At 44.8% G+C, this 16,763-nt stretch overlaps 1 protein-coding gene across 1 annotated transcript in view; it reads right to left on the bottom strand.

Annotated features, from left to right (window-relative positions):
* Positions 1 to 4,935, bottom strand: part of WDR11 (WD repeat domain 11) — a 117,233-nt gene extending 112,298 nt beyond the window's left edge. Inside the window, exon 1 of the mRNA XM_088450499.1 lies at positions 4,757 to 4,935. Within this exon, the coding sequence (XP_088306625.1) occupies positions 4,757 to 4,842 (86 nt within the window). The 5' untranslated portion in view covers positions 4,843 to 4,935. The remainder of the gene's footprint in view (positions 1 to 4,756) is intronic.
* Between the last annotated feature and the right edge of the window lie 11,828 nt (positions 4,936 to 16,763).

The following is a 16,763-nucleotide window of genomic DNA, read 5'->3' as shown; positions in this document are numbered from 1 at the left end:
GTTCACATCACAATAAAAAAAACATAATAATCTAAAGTGTATATTAATTCTTAACAAAAACACAAAACAAACCATAATAAAGCAGTATATGTCTAAATGCACATCACATAGCAGGAATTCAGCCATTGCATACTGTACAGCGAAAATATTTATAGGAATTCTAAATCAATCATTTCATTTAGACCAGAGGTTCTCAAACCTCAGTCCTAAGGATCCCACACAGTTCTCGTTTTACAGGACACACAGCAGGAGCACAGGTATATTTGTTACTCATTGACACATTTTAAAAGTTCCACAGGTGGAGTTAATTATTATGCTTGTGATTCTATGAGGAGACCTTGAAAAAATGCACTGTTTGGGGTCCTGAGGACAGAGTTTGAGAACCTGTGACTTACACCAACCGGACACAGGGTCCCCATTATGTGTATCCAGTGAGCATGCTAGTTTGGTATTAGAATTTTTCTAAGGGTAGTGGTTTAACCCCAGGTTGGCAGCCCCCCAATTTCTTTGAATACCGAGTGGGCACGCTCCATTTTTTTTTCTTTTTTTTTTTATTATCAGCAGCCCATTTACTTTCCAGTGTGTCTTTGGAGTGTGGGAGTAAAACCGGAGCCTCCGAAGGGTAACCACATGCAAGCATAGGTAGAACATAGAAACTACGCACAGAGAGGGCCCTAGTTGGAACCAAACCCATTACACAGAGAGGGCCCTAGTTGGAACCAAACCCATTACCCCTGTGTTCTGAGGCAGCAATGATAACTACTTTGCCAGTATGCTACCCCAAGAGACTTCTGGCACCTATAGCTCAAAAACAGCAGTGGCTGAGCAATAGGCATCCTTATCTGCTAATTAGCTATACTGATATTGCTATATAAAAGTGACCAGCCACCAGGGCTGAGGAGTGAAGCCTTTGAGACAACAAATCCTCTCTCTTCTGACTGAGTTTATACCCCATATATAAAAGGGCAATGATTTTACTTGCCAGACATGGCTAGTAAAAGCATTCCCCTTTTAAATGTCGGGTATAACCACTATCAGAAGCGCCAGGCTGCATTGACATCAGCAGAAACACAAGTAAAATGTACTACAGGTTGAGTCTCCCATATCCAAAATGCTTGGGACCAGGGGTATTTTGGATAACAGAATATTCTGTATTTTGGAATAATTGCATACTATAATGAAATATCTTGGGAATAGGACCCCAATATACACACAGAATGCATTAATGTGTTATATACACCTTATGCACACAGCCTGCAGGTAATTTTATACAATATATTCAATAATTTTGTGGCTCAAACAAAGTTTGTCTACAGAAATTACATTCATTTATGTTTCATATACACCTAATACCCAGCTTGGCAGCTTGGAACTAGCTATAGCTACAATACTTGCCCACGTATTTTACCTAGGGCCAGCAGTAAAATCCACCACCCGCAGGGACTGCCTATCAGTGGTTTGCCATTGGAAGTGTTCCCTGCTAATCACGGCCGGACAGGCAGTCCCAGGTCGAGGAGTTTTCTCCCTCTGGGAATGCCAGTCCAGATGGCAATTAGCAGAGTGTGTGCTTCCAATGGGAATCCACTCCCCTGCTATAATGGCAGACCTATCTGGCTCCTGGGGCTGCAGTTGATGAGTCCCTAGAAGCCTGTGCTACTTGCCAATTTGTGTGTATGTGCAGAATCGTGAGCACACGCATGAGCACAGACCAGCAGTGAGCAAATCAGCCAGATCTCCTGGAAGTTACCAGTATGAGCACCCACTGTTAGCCACCTATAACAGATTGCGGGGAGACTATTCCTTCCATGACTCCTTAGGGGGTGAAAAGGGCTAAAAAGTGTTTCCTCCCCCTGTGCAATGTCCTGACTGACTGTCTCCTCGTGGCTGTAGCACAGTTCAATATTCAAACACCAACTGTTATCCCTAGTGCTGCCAAACATCACTGACAGTTACTGTGGCTCCTCTATTTGAACAGTGAGGAAAGGGAATGCGTTAGGGAGGTAAGAGAGGAAAATGTAGCGTTCCCGCTAGGCTGTTTTAGCGGGGCACGGCGCCCTGCCCTCCTTCTGGAGGGCAAAAAGCACCCTGCCCTCCAGGAGGAGGGCAAAAAGCACCCTGCCCTTATAGCCTGCGGGAGCCGTTCTCACCTGCGGGACGCAGTGTCCCGCGGGTGGAGAAAAATGCGGTGACCCGGTCACCGCCGGAGAATAGATGCCGGGCGCATGCGCCCGGCATCTATTCTCCCTGTCTGCAGGGCTTGGGGGCTGCCCGGCGTGTCCGTAAGTGCCGGGCACGCCCCCAAGAGTGACGAAAAGGGGACGCGTCTTATAGACACGCCCCCTTTTCCGATGACCACGCCCCCTTCTCGGTCGCCTTCGACGCGCGCACGGGCATGCCATCTCTAGCTCCGGCGCCCTGCCTCCCGCCGGAGCTAGAGGGAAACTAATAAATGTGTGTAGAGGGAAGGGAATGTGTTACTACAGAGGTGAGAGGAAAATGTGTGTAGAGGGAAGGGAATGTGTTACTACAGAGGTGAGAGGAAAATGTGTGTAGAGGTGAGGGAAGGGAATGTGTTACTACACAAGTGGGTGAGGAGAATGTGTTACTACAGAGGTGAGCAGGGGTAATGTGTTACTCCGGAGTTGAGGGAGGGGAGTAAGTTACTACAGGTGTAAAGGAGGGACATTTTGAATGTGTTACAACACAGGCGAGGGAGGGTAAGGTCTTACTACAGAGGTGAGGGAGGGTAATGTCTTACTATAGCAGTGAGGGAGGAGATGTATTACTGTAGAGGTGAAGGATTAATGTGTTACTAGAGTGGTAAGATGGAAATGGAAACAGTAAATATCTAAGGTCTGAGTGAAACTGGGTACATCAGCTAGTACTTTATATGAAACAAAACTGACAAACGAATATTGCTAATTAACGTTAAATGGTGGCAGTGTGGGGGCATGAATCACAAGCTTCAATATCTCGTCATGGCCCTGCCACTTACACACACTGAAAGCAGTCACAGAACTCTTGGGGAGAAGCCACCTTTGTACAATGTTTTACAAGGTGGTAGTCAAGCTTTAGAGCTTACTTACCTACTCTCCTGGAATGTCCAAAAGATGCCTACAATTCCAACAGACTCCCAGCACACCAGGTCCTTCAACATCCTGACCACTTTCTAGTGAAAGGAACAGGGCATGGAAGGGAGATGAAGTGATTGTTGGTGAATCAAAACATCATGGCGGCTTTGCACAGTGGGTGGGGTAGCATAATGATGCAACCTGCATCACCTCTCCGGAACTCTCACAGGGGTTAAATAAAATCAGCAAGTATGCTTTAAAGGATAACATTTTACTTTATTGGCCAGATTCAATTACACGCGAGCTGCAAGTGTACCCGGTAGCTTGAATGGGGCTCGTCTGTCTAGCTGATTTCTACTAACCTATGGACCTGCGAGTAGAAATCCGACTACCGTAATTGTATTTATGAGCTAATTGAAACTGCAGTTCCAGTTTGCTGCATATTACAGGCAAGTAACTAACTTCAAAACAGGGAGAGCATTAAAATGTAACCTCCCAGAATATTCCTACTCATACTATTTTGGGTAGATTTTTTTAAGTATGAGAGTCTGTAGGAGCCTCGTAGGACGTTACTGGTAGAAAACATTTCTTAGGGCCTGATTCAGAGATGGATGCTAATGCGAGTTTTATGCAGATCGAGCGATTGTTTGCCATTGCGCATGCGTGTATGCAGCACTGCGCACGGGCTGGGATTGGTTTGCAATTACACATGCACAGAGGATCCATATGCAAAGGGAGTGACAGGTTGTCAGTGTTTGGGGGAGGTAACGAGGGGTGGTTAATAAAACAGAGGTGTGTGACCGTTTAAATGTGCCACATGGTCGTGCATAAATTAGCCACTGCGATCTCCTATACAGCATGAGAGCCCTCTACGTGTCAGGAGAGCTAAAGTGTTTACGGCTGGTCAGACGTGCTGCAAGGGCAAGATGGCTGCTCGATGTGCGTCAATGTTACCGATATTTACGCAGGTAGGCAATGTCGTGCGCAGATAAGAAGGCAGCAGTGGGCGCCCCTATACTCGAGTGATCTTTAGAATTAGCATATTTTCGCAATTGCTGCTATCGCATTAGCGTCCATCTATGAATCAGGCCCTTATTTTGCTTGCACGCTTAAAATAAACGTTTTCTGTACTGGAATATCCAGATGTGTGTGCAGTACCGCATCACGCAATGCTCCTATGGGACCATGCACAAACTTGAATCTCCCCTTAGCAGGGTTAATGAAGAGGAAAGGGATGAGAGCAAATGTGTCACCATTTATATTATAAATCCTACAGACTGTAAACTTGCGAGCAGGGCCCTTTATCTCTCCAACACCCAGTATTGTTTTATTACTGTGTTTTCTTAATGGAACACACAGGAGCTTAATAAATGATAATAACACACAAACAAACAACTTGTATTTAATATTGTCCATTTTTTTGCTTAACATGCTCCTGTTTAAATTAGAAAAAGTCACATTCTGCACCCTGCACTGTTATTTCTGCAAGTTTGCAACTCATTAAACATGACCCAGACAGAGTATGGATACTTCCTACACAAGCATCATGTGCTCACAAGCAGTTACTGTGGAACTACAAGTCTCATCATGTCCTGCTGAAAGACATGCTGGTACTTAGTTCAACTACAGAAGGAAGACACCTACCATCTGTCTAACCCAAACTCCTGTGGCCCCTAGCCACTCACCAGTCCAGCGCCCCCTTGTTCTGCTGAGTGAGCGCCCCGGTTAGTGTCCTAGTCGACAGCTTAATATTCACGGTGAAAGGAATCATGGCTGGTCTTGGGGAAGGGGGAGCAGGAACACGAGCAGGGTCAATTAGGTGACAGATAACGAAGAGCTGCAAGTGCCATGACCAGAAGACACTTCCTTGTGTACTCAGGGTGCTGGAAAATGCTGCCGGGTCACGTGACGCCAATTGCAGCAGAGCACTGTCATCGCCATTTTGGAAAAGGGCATATACGGGTTTTCTGCTTTGCATTTGGATTTAAGACGTCAATTGAAGTTAAAATTATTATATTGAGAAAGCTTGATTTCTGCAGCAGCCATACTTATTTACACCGCATTTACATATGTGTCACTGTCACTAGCAAGTATGACTGGCACTGCAATAGAGTGATGTTTTAATGAAGTTTACAAACCCTCTAGTGTCATTTTCATCTTATGTTGTCTATTTTTTATTGTTTGATGGTTCTTTCACCTCTTCAATAATTAAATACAAATTATAAATTTTTTATTATTATAAATTACAATAAGGTTTTCTTATAATTAACACTCCAGTTATTTGTATTGTATTGTATTAGTGTGATGGAGGAGCTAAATACAGAATTACATCAAATGAAAGCTAGGTGCAATGAGACTTGTACAGTTTGATACCACTTTGTTTTCCCTGAAATGGGGATAGTATAGCCAATGGTACAGGTACCTCTGCTGTTGTGTTAAATAGGTTCACCGTGCTTTGCATTAAGAATCCATCGCTGCAAGTAATCTGCAATAACTAGCAATAGCCAGGGAGCTTAAAAATGGAGAAGCCATACTGTACAGTGGCAAACGCAGGATTTTGAAAGGGGGGTTTCCAAATAATTGGTTACAGAGCCAATGACAAAAAAGTCTAACCAGAATATGTATGCAACATACTCGAGTTCCATCTCGTGGTGCAAAAGTGCATTAGCACGCTACTCTCAATGTATCTCTCCAGTGCCATCCCGTGGTGCAAAAGTGCTTCAGCACCCCACTCCCAGTATATTACTCTAGTTCCATCTTGTGGTGCAAAAGTGCGTCAGCACATCATCCCCAGAGTATTTCTCAAGTGCCCATCCTCAGCGCCATTGAGCCTTATTGATCTTCTGGTGTATACATTGGAAGCTATACAGAGGTATAGCATATTTCTGGATGAAACATCCACTAGGGCCACCATAGGAGGATTCTCTATTCTCGTGAGTACCAGTTACCTGACCAAAGGACCGCGACCTGCCAGCTGGGTGCAGCGAAACCCATATCCCGCTTGGAGGGGTTACTGGAGAACACCTCGCGGCTGGTAAGACTCAGCACCTTTGGTCAGGTCTCGCCAACGACTGGGACTCATGGATGAGGAGATCTTGCGTACAGGCCCCACGTCTCAGACTTCCTCAGCCCAGAACCTCAGCTTGCACCCCTCAGTAGGGGATTCCATACAACCGGTTGTGACAGAACCCTCCTTGCATTTAATCCAGCATCTCATTAGGAGGGGAAAGTAGGGATGTGTATTAGCCCCTGACTAGTCACCACACCAGCGGTGTAACCATGATATGTGATTCATCATTGTTATAACAAACTGCACACTACAATTAAATATATACACACAGGTTGTCGGCATTAAACCCGGAACTTTATTCTATCCTGAATACGTGCACATTGAAGTTAAATGAAAAGAAAAACTTATAATGAATCTAGTCCTTGAGGAAAGCTATGAAAGCCATAATTATGTAATATGATCCTCCCCTGAGACCTATAAATAAAGAGATCAAATAATAAGATACTGATAACTATATCAATTAAATAATTAATATCATTCATCTGTGGTCTATAGATTCTACTACTGTATAGCAGTGTGATTAACCACAGAGGTTTCATAGCTAGGCCCGTATTAAACTAGACGCGAAAAGGCGTTTTCGGCAAAAAAGTTTCGCCGGTGGCGTAATTTCGCTGGGTGAAAACATCCCAGTATTCAATTCCAAAGACTTTTCGCCTACGCAGAAAGTCAATGCAATGTAATAGGCGGACAAGTTTCTTCTATGAATAGCAGGCAGAAAAAAAGTGCAGAATTGCGGTTTTGGGGTGCAAAGGTGGGGAAACCACCCTGCACCCTTCGGACAGGTCCCCAAAGCTTAACTGCGTCAAAAAATCTTTAAAAAAGTGAAGAACACCCCAAAACATTACTTTGAAAAAGGGGGCAAAAAAGTACAATGTTGGGGTACAAACTTAAAACTAGTGAAATAAGCTTTAGGGGGGTCTGCAAGTTTGGGGGACAAGTTTTTTTGTTTACAGGTGCATTATTCGCAGCTTTTAAAACTTCACTTTTGTGATTTTCAACCATGCTTACACCCATTTTCATGTACCTCAAATTGCTGGGACTAGTTATTTTCACCAAAAAAAACTGCTAAATGCTATTCTTCAGCACTTGTGCAAAGACGCTAATTAGCAGCTATTGAGAGCATTTAAGTACCCCAAATAACTTCAGTAGGGCTATTCGGGGGCAACTACATTGATCCCCAATGTTATTGCACCTTTTGGGGGGTGTCAGACTGATTTCCCCAACACTCACAGCACTTTTCGCCTGCTTGCGTTTCGCCAGGTATCGTTTTTGCGTCCTTTGGAATTGAATAGGGCTTATAGCAGGGGCGTGTCTGATAAGTTTCCGCGTCCAAAACACGTGATGTAGACGAAAAATACATTTCGGCGACAGCGGCTAAATTATCGTGGCTAATTATATATGGCCCTGAGTCTGCTTACGCTGGTGGATGAATGTAGTCATATACTCACTGTCACTATTTATAGGATACTTTGTGACAGAAAGATACCTTACCATCTTTTTTCTATTTTGTGGGCATTATATATATATATATATATATACAACATAGAGCTGATATTAATTTCAGCCTACATTTAGGGGATCCCCGAAACCGTAGGGTGGGTAATAATCGCCAAAAGGTCATCTGCAAAGAGAGAACGTTTGTGTTCTGAATTTACAACCTGCAAACCAGTAATATTGGGGTTAGCCCATATGGCTCTTGCCAGAGCCTCCATGCATAATACAAATACCAGTGGAGACAGAGGACAACTCTGGCACGTTCCGTTGAATATTTGAACAGTATTGGAGAAATCCCCATTGACTTTAACCCTTGCAGAGGGATTCTTATATAATGCCAGTATCCTATGTAAAGAGGTGGATTTTAAACCCATGTGTTCCAACAAGCCCTGCATAAATCCCCAGTTGACACGATCGAAAGCCTTTTCAGCATCGGTTGATAGAAACATAGTAGATACAGTAGACTGGGTTGCTATATGAATCAAATTAAGCAGTTTAGTAGTATTATCACGGGCCTCTTGACCCAAAACAAAACCCACTTGGTCAGTGTGAATTAGGGCTGGTAAGAGAAGCTGAAGCCTATTCGCAATGAGTTTCGCATATAGTTTTAAATCCACATTTAAAAGGGATATGGGCCTATAACTAGGACAATGGGATGGATCTTTCCCCTCTTTAGATATAATAGTGATGTGGGCTTCCAAGGACTGAGCAGAGAAGTGGTCCCTATCATTGACTGCATTGAAAGCTTGAAGCATCATGGGCATCAGGACATCATTAAAGGTTTTATAATAGGAGATCAGTAGGCCATCCGGTCCAGGATTCTTTCCAGATGGGGAAGTCCTAATTGCCTCAACTAACTCTTCGTGAGTAAAGGGCCTGTCTAGATCAAGTGCCTCTGCCTCGCTTATCCTTGGGAAATCAATATACCTGAGATACTCCGCAATTGCTGCTGCTCCTGTCCTATTAACAGGATTCGAAGAGTCCCTAGCCAAATTATAAAGCCTAGAATAATAGGAGTGGAAAGCTTTTGCAATCTCAGAAGTCAAATTACAAAGTCAGCCAGAATTGTCCACTATCGATTGAATATGCATGGAGGCTCGTTGTGCACGTAGTGCCCATGCTAACATCTTACCGGCCTTGTTGGCCCATTGGAAAAAACGGCTCCTACATTTACGATATTCTAATTTAATTTTATCCGACACGAGTTTGTTTAAAGATCGTCTAGCTTCAGTGAGCTCAGCGAGAGCATCTCCAGACAAGGAAGACTTATGAAGCAATTCAAGTTTTTGATATATCTGGGCTTTCATTCAAAGAGATATACTCAGCAATGCATTGCTTCAGCTGGTCTCTGCAATATGAGTCCTGAAGGAGAATCTCATTTAGCCTCCACGAACGTATAGCAGGTGGGGGGTGAGAGATCTTAACTGTAAGGGCTATGGGTACATGATCTGACCACATGAGATTCCCAGTGCCCGCAACAGTATTTAATATCATACCATATATACATCTTATCAAATCATAAAAAATATATAGATAAGCAGCTTTAGATATGACATATTACATCTAAAAAATACAATAAATCCAAACAGCCTAAAGATATTATAATAACATTTCTATCGAACACATTCCACACCATCACCAAGACCTAGATGTAGCATAGCCCTCTAAGAGGTATCGAAACGGACTTATAGTCGACATCAAATATGAATGGAAAAACTGAAAACGTTCAAATAACGGCTGAAAAACTGGGTAGATCTGCACTCAACACCACTGAGGTGTGAAATGAAGAGAGAACTACAAGGATCCATTCATGTCCCTTCGGACAAGGCCACCGGCTGTCTCCGCCGAGGAGGCCGTCTGGTATTCTTCACTGGCTGGAAGGCCCCATCCTGGGAAGCGATCTCCTGGAACTGGGAAACTATGTAGGAATCCTCCCAACCTGGTAAGACAGGTGTAGACAAGTCCAGAGCAGAGCAAAAATAATCAAGGTCAGGAATGTCCCGAAACACAGCAGACCTGCCATTATGTGTCGACTGGAGGCCGAATGGAAAGAGCCATTTATATTTTCGATCATTTGAAGTAAGACTTCAGTAAGGGGCCATAATAAACAGCGTTGCTGAAGAGTGTGCCAGGAAAGATCTTGAAAGACCTGGATACGATTGCCATTAAAGTCCACTCCTTCCACGTTGCGCAGTTTTAGAATCTCTTCCTTATGGGTGTAATAATGCAGTCTGCAGATGACATCCCTTGGTTTATTGGAAGAGACATCACGAGGCTTCAGGGCTCTATGTGCCCTATCAAATGTAATAAGAGCACTGAGATCATTACCCAAAATTTTGTTAAAAACCTTTGTTAACACATCAATCAATCCTTTTGTAGGCACATCTTCAGGAATGCCTCAGACTCGTGGGTTATTGCTGCGGCCCCTGTTATCCAAATCATCCATCTTTTGTTGTAGAAGGAGCAAACCCTTCACATGAACATGGACAGTATCACGTAGGCTTTGTTAATCCTCGGACATGGATTCCCTAGCCTCCTCCAGGGACACCATTCTAGTCGTCAGCTGGGAGAGATCTGCCTGAAGAACCGCCACTTCTTTACGAACTGTCTCCTGAAGTCTAACTTCGAGTAGTTCAAAGTCCCTTTTAGATGGTAGCTCCTGCTTAGTTGGTAGAGACTTAAGGAGCTGCATAATGGTAGAGAGGTCAGTGGGCTTCAGAGGGCCTGTGCCTGTAGAATCACCTGCCCATAACGAGCCCAATGATGAAGGTGAGCCCGGGGACAAAGACTGGGGAGTTGCCGCCATAACCCCGGAGGACGAGGCTGGTGTTCGCAGAAATTGACGTAGATCAGGGTGGAGAGAGGAACCCGATGGTTTGGGGGTGTTCACCTTGGAGGATCCCTTCTTATTCTTACCCCTAGAACTTAGAGGCATTGGCAAGTCCACTTTTGAGAAAATTGAAATAAGTGACCGTATTGGGACATAGACTGTTGGGATAAATAAAGATATTCACACTGTCGCATGACCAAAGTGACCTAAGCAGCCATAGGCCTTAACATCGGTGGAGTCCAAGGACTGATCCCATCTTAGAATAGTGTTAAGTGAATGTCCCAGCTGCTCAGGACATTATTACTTCAGCAGACACTAGATATGACAGAAACTGAAATAAATATAGTGCCTGTATTGTGTATGGTGCAGCTACAGCCCAATAGATACAGTATGTATTCAAAGTGCCTGGAGAATGATTGATATTATAGGGGAGAAGAGCTTCACCAGGGCAGAATAGAGTGGTAGTGAATAGAGGGTCTCATTCAGACCCGCTCGTGAGCGCAGGACGCTCGCGAGCGGGTCGATGGTACTCAAATGCGCATGCGCACGACGGAGGGAGCTCTGTCGTGCGCATGCGCGAGACCCGAATAATGACGGCCAAGCCCTCATTATGGGTCTCGCACTAAAGGGGGCGTGCTGTCGATGGTGACTGACAGCACGCCCCCTTTAGTGGGCGTGGTTGCCAGACGGAGACATTCCCATGGGAACGCCTACCGTCTGGCTCCGGCCCCACTGACATCACTAGTGATGTCAGTGGGAGTGATTTTGGCTCTGATAGAGCCAAAATCACTCCTGGGCTTGTGGCAGCGAGACCCTACCGCAGGGTCTCGTCGAAAGCCCGATGGTCGCAATGGTCTTGACCATCGCGACCATCATCATGGACGCTCGCATAAGCTGTGGGTGGTCACCCACAGCTATGCGAGCGTCCAAGAGGCCGCTCCATTTTCAGGTAGGAGGGCCCTGATTCAGAGTGAGCACTCTGGTCAGAGCGTCCGGCTCTGAATCAGGCCCAGAGACTACAATGCAAAGGTATCAGCACTCCAGGTTCCAGGGAAAGGCATCACAGGCAAACTCAGTCTGACCCAAGGGAAGGAAGCAGGGGAGAATCAGTGGCTGTAGCACAGGTCCGTCAGGGCTGGGATCTAGCCAGACACAGGATGGAGGGGGCTCTGTGACTCTCCGCTCGTTGTCCACAGCGTTATCCCACCAATGACAGCAGGCGGCCGAGTCCAGGAGAGAGATGCTCCGGGGCAGAGTGTCTGCCTGAGCCATGTGAGAGCGCGCCCATGCTGCCGCCTGCAAAAAGGTGAGGCTGCAGCATCAGTAATGGAAGTGCGGAGTGTTCACGGCAGGCGGGAGGTATCAGGGGGATCTCTGAGGTTCACGCTCAGGCGAGGGGAGGCACTTTACTTACCGGCGGATGCCGGGCAGGGCCTCACACAAGGGCTGCGTCTGGTGGGCTGGCTCTGCTGGTGTGGAAGGCCCAAGTCCGTGATCTGGCCAAACAGGAGGCACAGGAGTCTGGATCTGGAGACCGCAGTGGCAGGCTGCTTAATAGCAGGTGCAGTGGTGATATTGTCCCAGAATACAAGTCCTGGTAGCCGAAAATAGGCTAAACTAAGTTCCTGAGACCGGAGCTCCACAGAAACATGTCTCCCTAAGATGGCTGCTAAGCCACGCCCCCGTAGTTGAGTTTTTGGTAAGGGTAAGGCTCTAGGAGGGACAGTTAGGGATAGGCACCTACCGGAGGGTTTGGGTTAGGCACTAGGAGGGATGATTAGGTTTAGGCACTTACCCCAACGGTTAGGCACCAGGAGAGATGGTTAGGCACCAATGGGAGGGTTAGGGTGAAGATTAGGTATAGAAAATAAAAAAAAGCTCTGACCATTTTTGTGTCGACCTTTTGTCCCTGTCATACCTTTAGTCCTTTTTGAGCTATTGACTGTCTACCATGTGGGGTCTATCTAGACATTGTCTATCTTTTTCATGTAGATCTTTTATACCAAACCCCATATCTATTATGGGTGCATAGATTTGGTGCACATGGGCCCCTGGGTTTGGGGAGGCCCACACCACCTACCCTTCATCCATATATTATAGTCACCTCTCTGGAGGTCTGCCTTGGCACTGCAGACATCACTTGGAGAATGGCATGTTGCCCATTAACCCAGATATTTATGCATAAACAGTACTGAAGTCACCTGGACTATGGCACAGGAGTCTACTATATCACAGTAGAGGAGGGGGCCTGCAATGTAGATTCCTCTCCTCTCCTATACCAATTTCTGCTAGCAGTAGTTATAACACCAATGCCAAACTCTTGGAGTAGAACTTTAGCTTCTCTGTATTGGCTGCTGGTTAGGGACAACATCGACCATTGAGGGTTTGCCATCGATGGTCAATGGTTTTGTCATTCAAAGCGGAGGTACGATGGTTCTCCACCATCGATGGCAGAGAAGCAGCAATGTTTTGGCGAAGGGGGCATGGCTCTTAGCCAGAGCCGTAACTAGACTTTTTGGTGCCCTGTGCCAGAGAGAGCACTGGCACCCCCCCCTTTCTTTTTTTAAATAGCGACATAAGATAGTGCACCTGAAAAACAGTCATGGCTTCATGGGGAAGGGCACAAAAACAGACAAATCTCAGGTGCACAACTCCAAATTATTAATAATATATAAATGCAATAAAATTTTGCAATCAATAGAGGTTTTTAGCATAATCTTGGCCAAGGTTATGGGCCTACCCACCATATCTAGGTAACCTCTGTAGGGTAGGTCCCTAACATACTACGATTCAAATCCAGAGCGCAGGATACCTCCAAACTAGCCCAGCTAAGCCGCCCCAGGGCACCACCATAGTAAGAAAAGTGCAGTGTGAAAGAGATAGTTAGGAGCAGCTACTGCTGCATATAAAGAATGAAAATAAAAAGTGAGGTACATATATAATAAACAAACAGTGAAGGGTTAAAATGTGTTATAAAAGAAAAATGTGTTATAATGCGGTGCCCTGAAACAGATCAACAAAGGCAATCCAGGGGGACCCACGCCCCCAAAATGAACCAAAGTTGCACTACAGTATATAAAACTTGTAGGACTTACCTAGAATTGTGCCTATTACTAGTGTGCATATTCATCACAAGACTCCATGCTTTTAAACCAATAAGGTAGGGGTGCTAATCCAGACTGAGGGTGTCTCCTTTCCCTCAGGTGTGCAATAAAGCACATTAAATGGAGTATATGGGAAAGATTTCTGGACTGCACACCCTAAATATATATATAATGGGAGGTGCTACCTGATGAGACAAATTGCAGGCACAAAAACAGACAAATCTCAGGTGCACAACTCCAAATTATTAATAATATATAAATGCAATAAAATTTTGCAATCAATAGAGGTTTTTAGCATAATCTTGGCCAAGGTTATGGGCCTACCCACCATATCCAGGTAACCTCTGTAGGGTAGGTCCCTAACATACTACGATTCAAATCCAGAGCGCAGGATACCCCCAAACTAGCCCAGCTAAGCTGCCCCAGGGCACCACCATAGTAAGAAAGTGCAGTGTGAAAGAGATAGTTAGGAGCAGCTACTGCTGCATATAAAGAATGAAAATAAAAAGTGAGGTACATATATAATAAACAAACAGTGAAGGGTTAAAATGCTTACTATGGTGGTGCCCTGGGGCGACTTAGCTGGGCTAGTTTGGGGGTATCCTGCGCTCTGGATTTGAATCGTAGTATGTTAGGGACCTACCCTACAGAGGTTACCTGGATATGGTGGGTAGGCCCATAACCTTGGCCAAGATTATGCTAAAAACCTCTATTGATTGCAAAATTTTATTGCATTTATATATTATTAATAATTTGGAGTTGTGCACCTGAGATTTGTCTGTTTTTGTGCCTGCAATTTGTCTCATCAGGTAGCACCTCCCATTATATATATATTTAGGGTGTGCAGTCCAGAAATCTTTCCCATATACTTCATGGGGAAGGGCCAGGGAACAGATAGGGGAGGCCAGGAGATGCTTGGGATAAAAGAAGAGGAAGCTACAAGTGAGAATGATAATAAATAGGAAAATTGACAGGCCCAAACAGTGCCCCCTGCCCTGCGTTGCCCTGTGCCATGGCACATGTCTCACTATCCTAGTTATGGCCCTGCTCTTAGCCCAGCCACTATCGTAATAATCAGGCACATACTCTTTCCTAATGTTTCAGACCAGCAATGGTGGCTATCGATGGTGAACCTTTTGATTGCCATCCCTACTGCTGTTCATAAAGGGGATGATTCCCTTCTTATACACACTCCCTTCAAACCCCCAATTGGTTGGCTCCAGGAAATGTATGTGTTCCTTCCTTAGGACAATGGGTACCAGTTCAATTTATCAAGGTGCTGTGGCTGCCTTGAGAAAAAGAGACTCACAAAATGAACCCATGACTAGACTACAGTTGATAAGGGCTTCATGTTTGGGGAAGGAGGGAATTCAGCTTCCATACTAGGATAAAAACACTGCACCATGTCAACCTTTTACTCACAACCTACCTGACAAATTTAAGAATATAAGTAAAGAAATATACACCAATTCAATAACCTTATCCTCTACATAATAAACGAGAAAGTGTGTGTGTGTGTGTGTGTGTGTGTGTGTGTGTGTGTGTGTGTGTGGCATGATTTGACCAGGATTAGGTTTTGGCCTAGGTTTGAACCTCATCCCTGTCACACAATCCCACAAAACTGGGACACTCTTAAATTACACAAGCTCTGGGGCTGAGGGTCTGGCTTCATACACACACTGGGGGTGATTCAGGAGACCTTGCAGATATGTTGCAGCATGCAGATTCCCGATAGTCGATAATCAATGCGTGCACAGGACCCATTCTGTGCATGTGCAGAATGGGTCCTACATGATTGGACGTGATTTAGCAAGCTATACTGATTTCTGTCAGTCTGCTCCTGAAACACCCTATTCCAAACAGTATGAGACTACCCCGGCCAGCACTGTCATTTTCTCCTAATTTGCATAGTTCTAAAAGTTATAGGTGAGGAGAATGTAAAAAAAAATAAGGCTACTGGTGTACGCCAGGGTCCAGTCTTCAAGCTGGGCAATGATATCCCAGCTAGTAAGTAATATATTTTGTAATGGTACTTCAGCCTCTACTGTAATAGTCCATAATAATGCACAGGAGGAAACCAGTCTTTTGGTATATAGCGTTCACAAAATCCAACAATAAAACTCACAGTATAGCAGTTGTCATAGGAATAATCAAAACATCACACAAGTGTGTAGAGTGATTTATAGTGTGCCAGCAAATATCAGGTTACTATAATTGTAATGCTTAGCATTGAATGGAACACTGCAATCTTGCAAAAAATACCACTAGGGAGTCGGGACTGTGGCATATCTACAAAGGTACTTGCCCCACTGGACCCGTGTACACCAAACACTTGAACCATTCAGTACACTTACCATGTGCAGCAAATGTGATAGACTCAGAAGAAACCTCCAGGAAAATGGTGATGGTTCCATCTTCCTGGAGATATGTGCATATGAGAAACCTCCGGGAAAATGTCACCAGCGCCATTTTCCCGGAGATATTTGCATGCATGGTAAACTGACACAGTGCCAGAGTCTATTATGTGCATGCGCCCGCACAAGGTAGGGAGGCGCTTAGAAACTACACAAGAGACCCTCATAACATTACCCTGACTAAGGATTACATTTAAGCTGCTTTTATATCCAGATAACACTGGATCTAATTGGGAAAGTGTACAGGATAAATCCATTTAAACCTCTTATCCTCCCTAACCTGACCCCCTTAACCAGCATAATTAGATTGCATAACACATGGTTTGGCACACTGATGCAGAACCGTAATGTAGGGTGTGTAACTGATGCCGCTACCCAGGGAGCATGGCTGAGGGGGCAGTACTGTCATTACCCTGACAGAACCTTGGAGAGGCAGCCCCACCACCATAGGACGTGACCAGCACCCATCATCCTGCTCCCAGCGTATGTGATGTATTATCTGTACATCACATACGCTCCCAATAATGTGTCGATGTCACACAGAATGAAGGTCACTCTAAAATTCAATCAGTCACCCAAACTAAGAATTTGACCATCAGCTGACGACATCTGACAGACTGACACCATTGTGGAGACTCACTAATGAAAGGATTTCCTGTGCACCACATGTCACAACGTCTTATTTGAGAATCAGTAATTTCAGATTACTTTGTAAAGTATTTGCTATAAAAGAGGGATGTGTTCCGAGCCCCGTGTTTTGGTTTTGGATCTGTATCTCTT

Source organism: Taudactylus pleione, unplaced genomic scaffold, assembly GCF_031769625.1.
Source record: "Taudactylus pleione unplaced genomic scaffold, aTauple2 ptg000518l, whole genome shotgun sequence".
NCBI classification, from domain to species: Eukaryota; Metazoa; Chordata; class Amphibia; order Anura; family Myobatrachidae; genus Taudactylus; species Taudactylus pleione.
Note: the sequence above shows the minus strand (reverse complement) of the source record. Positions and strands in the feature narration are given on the sequence as shown.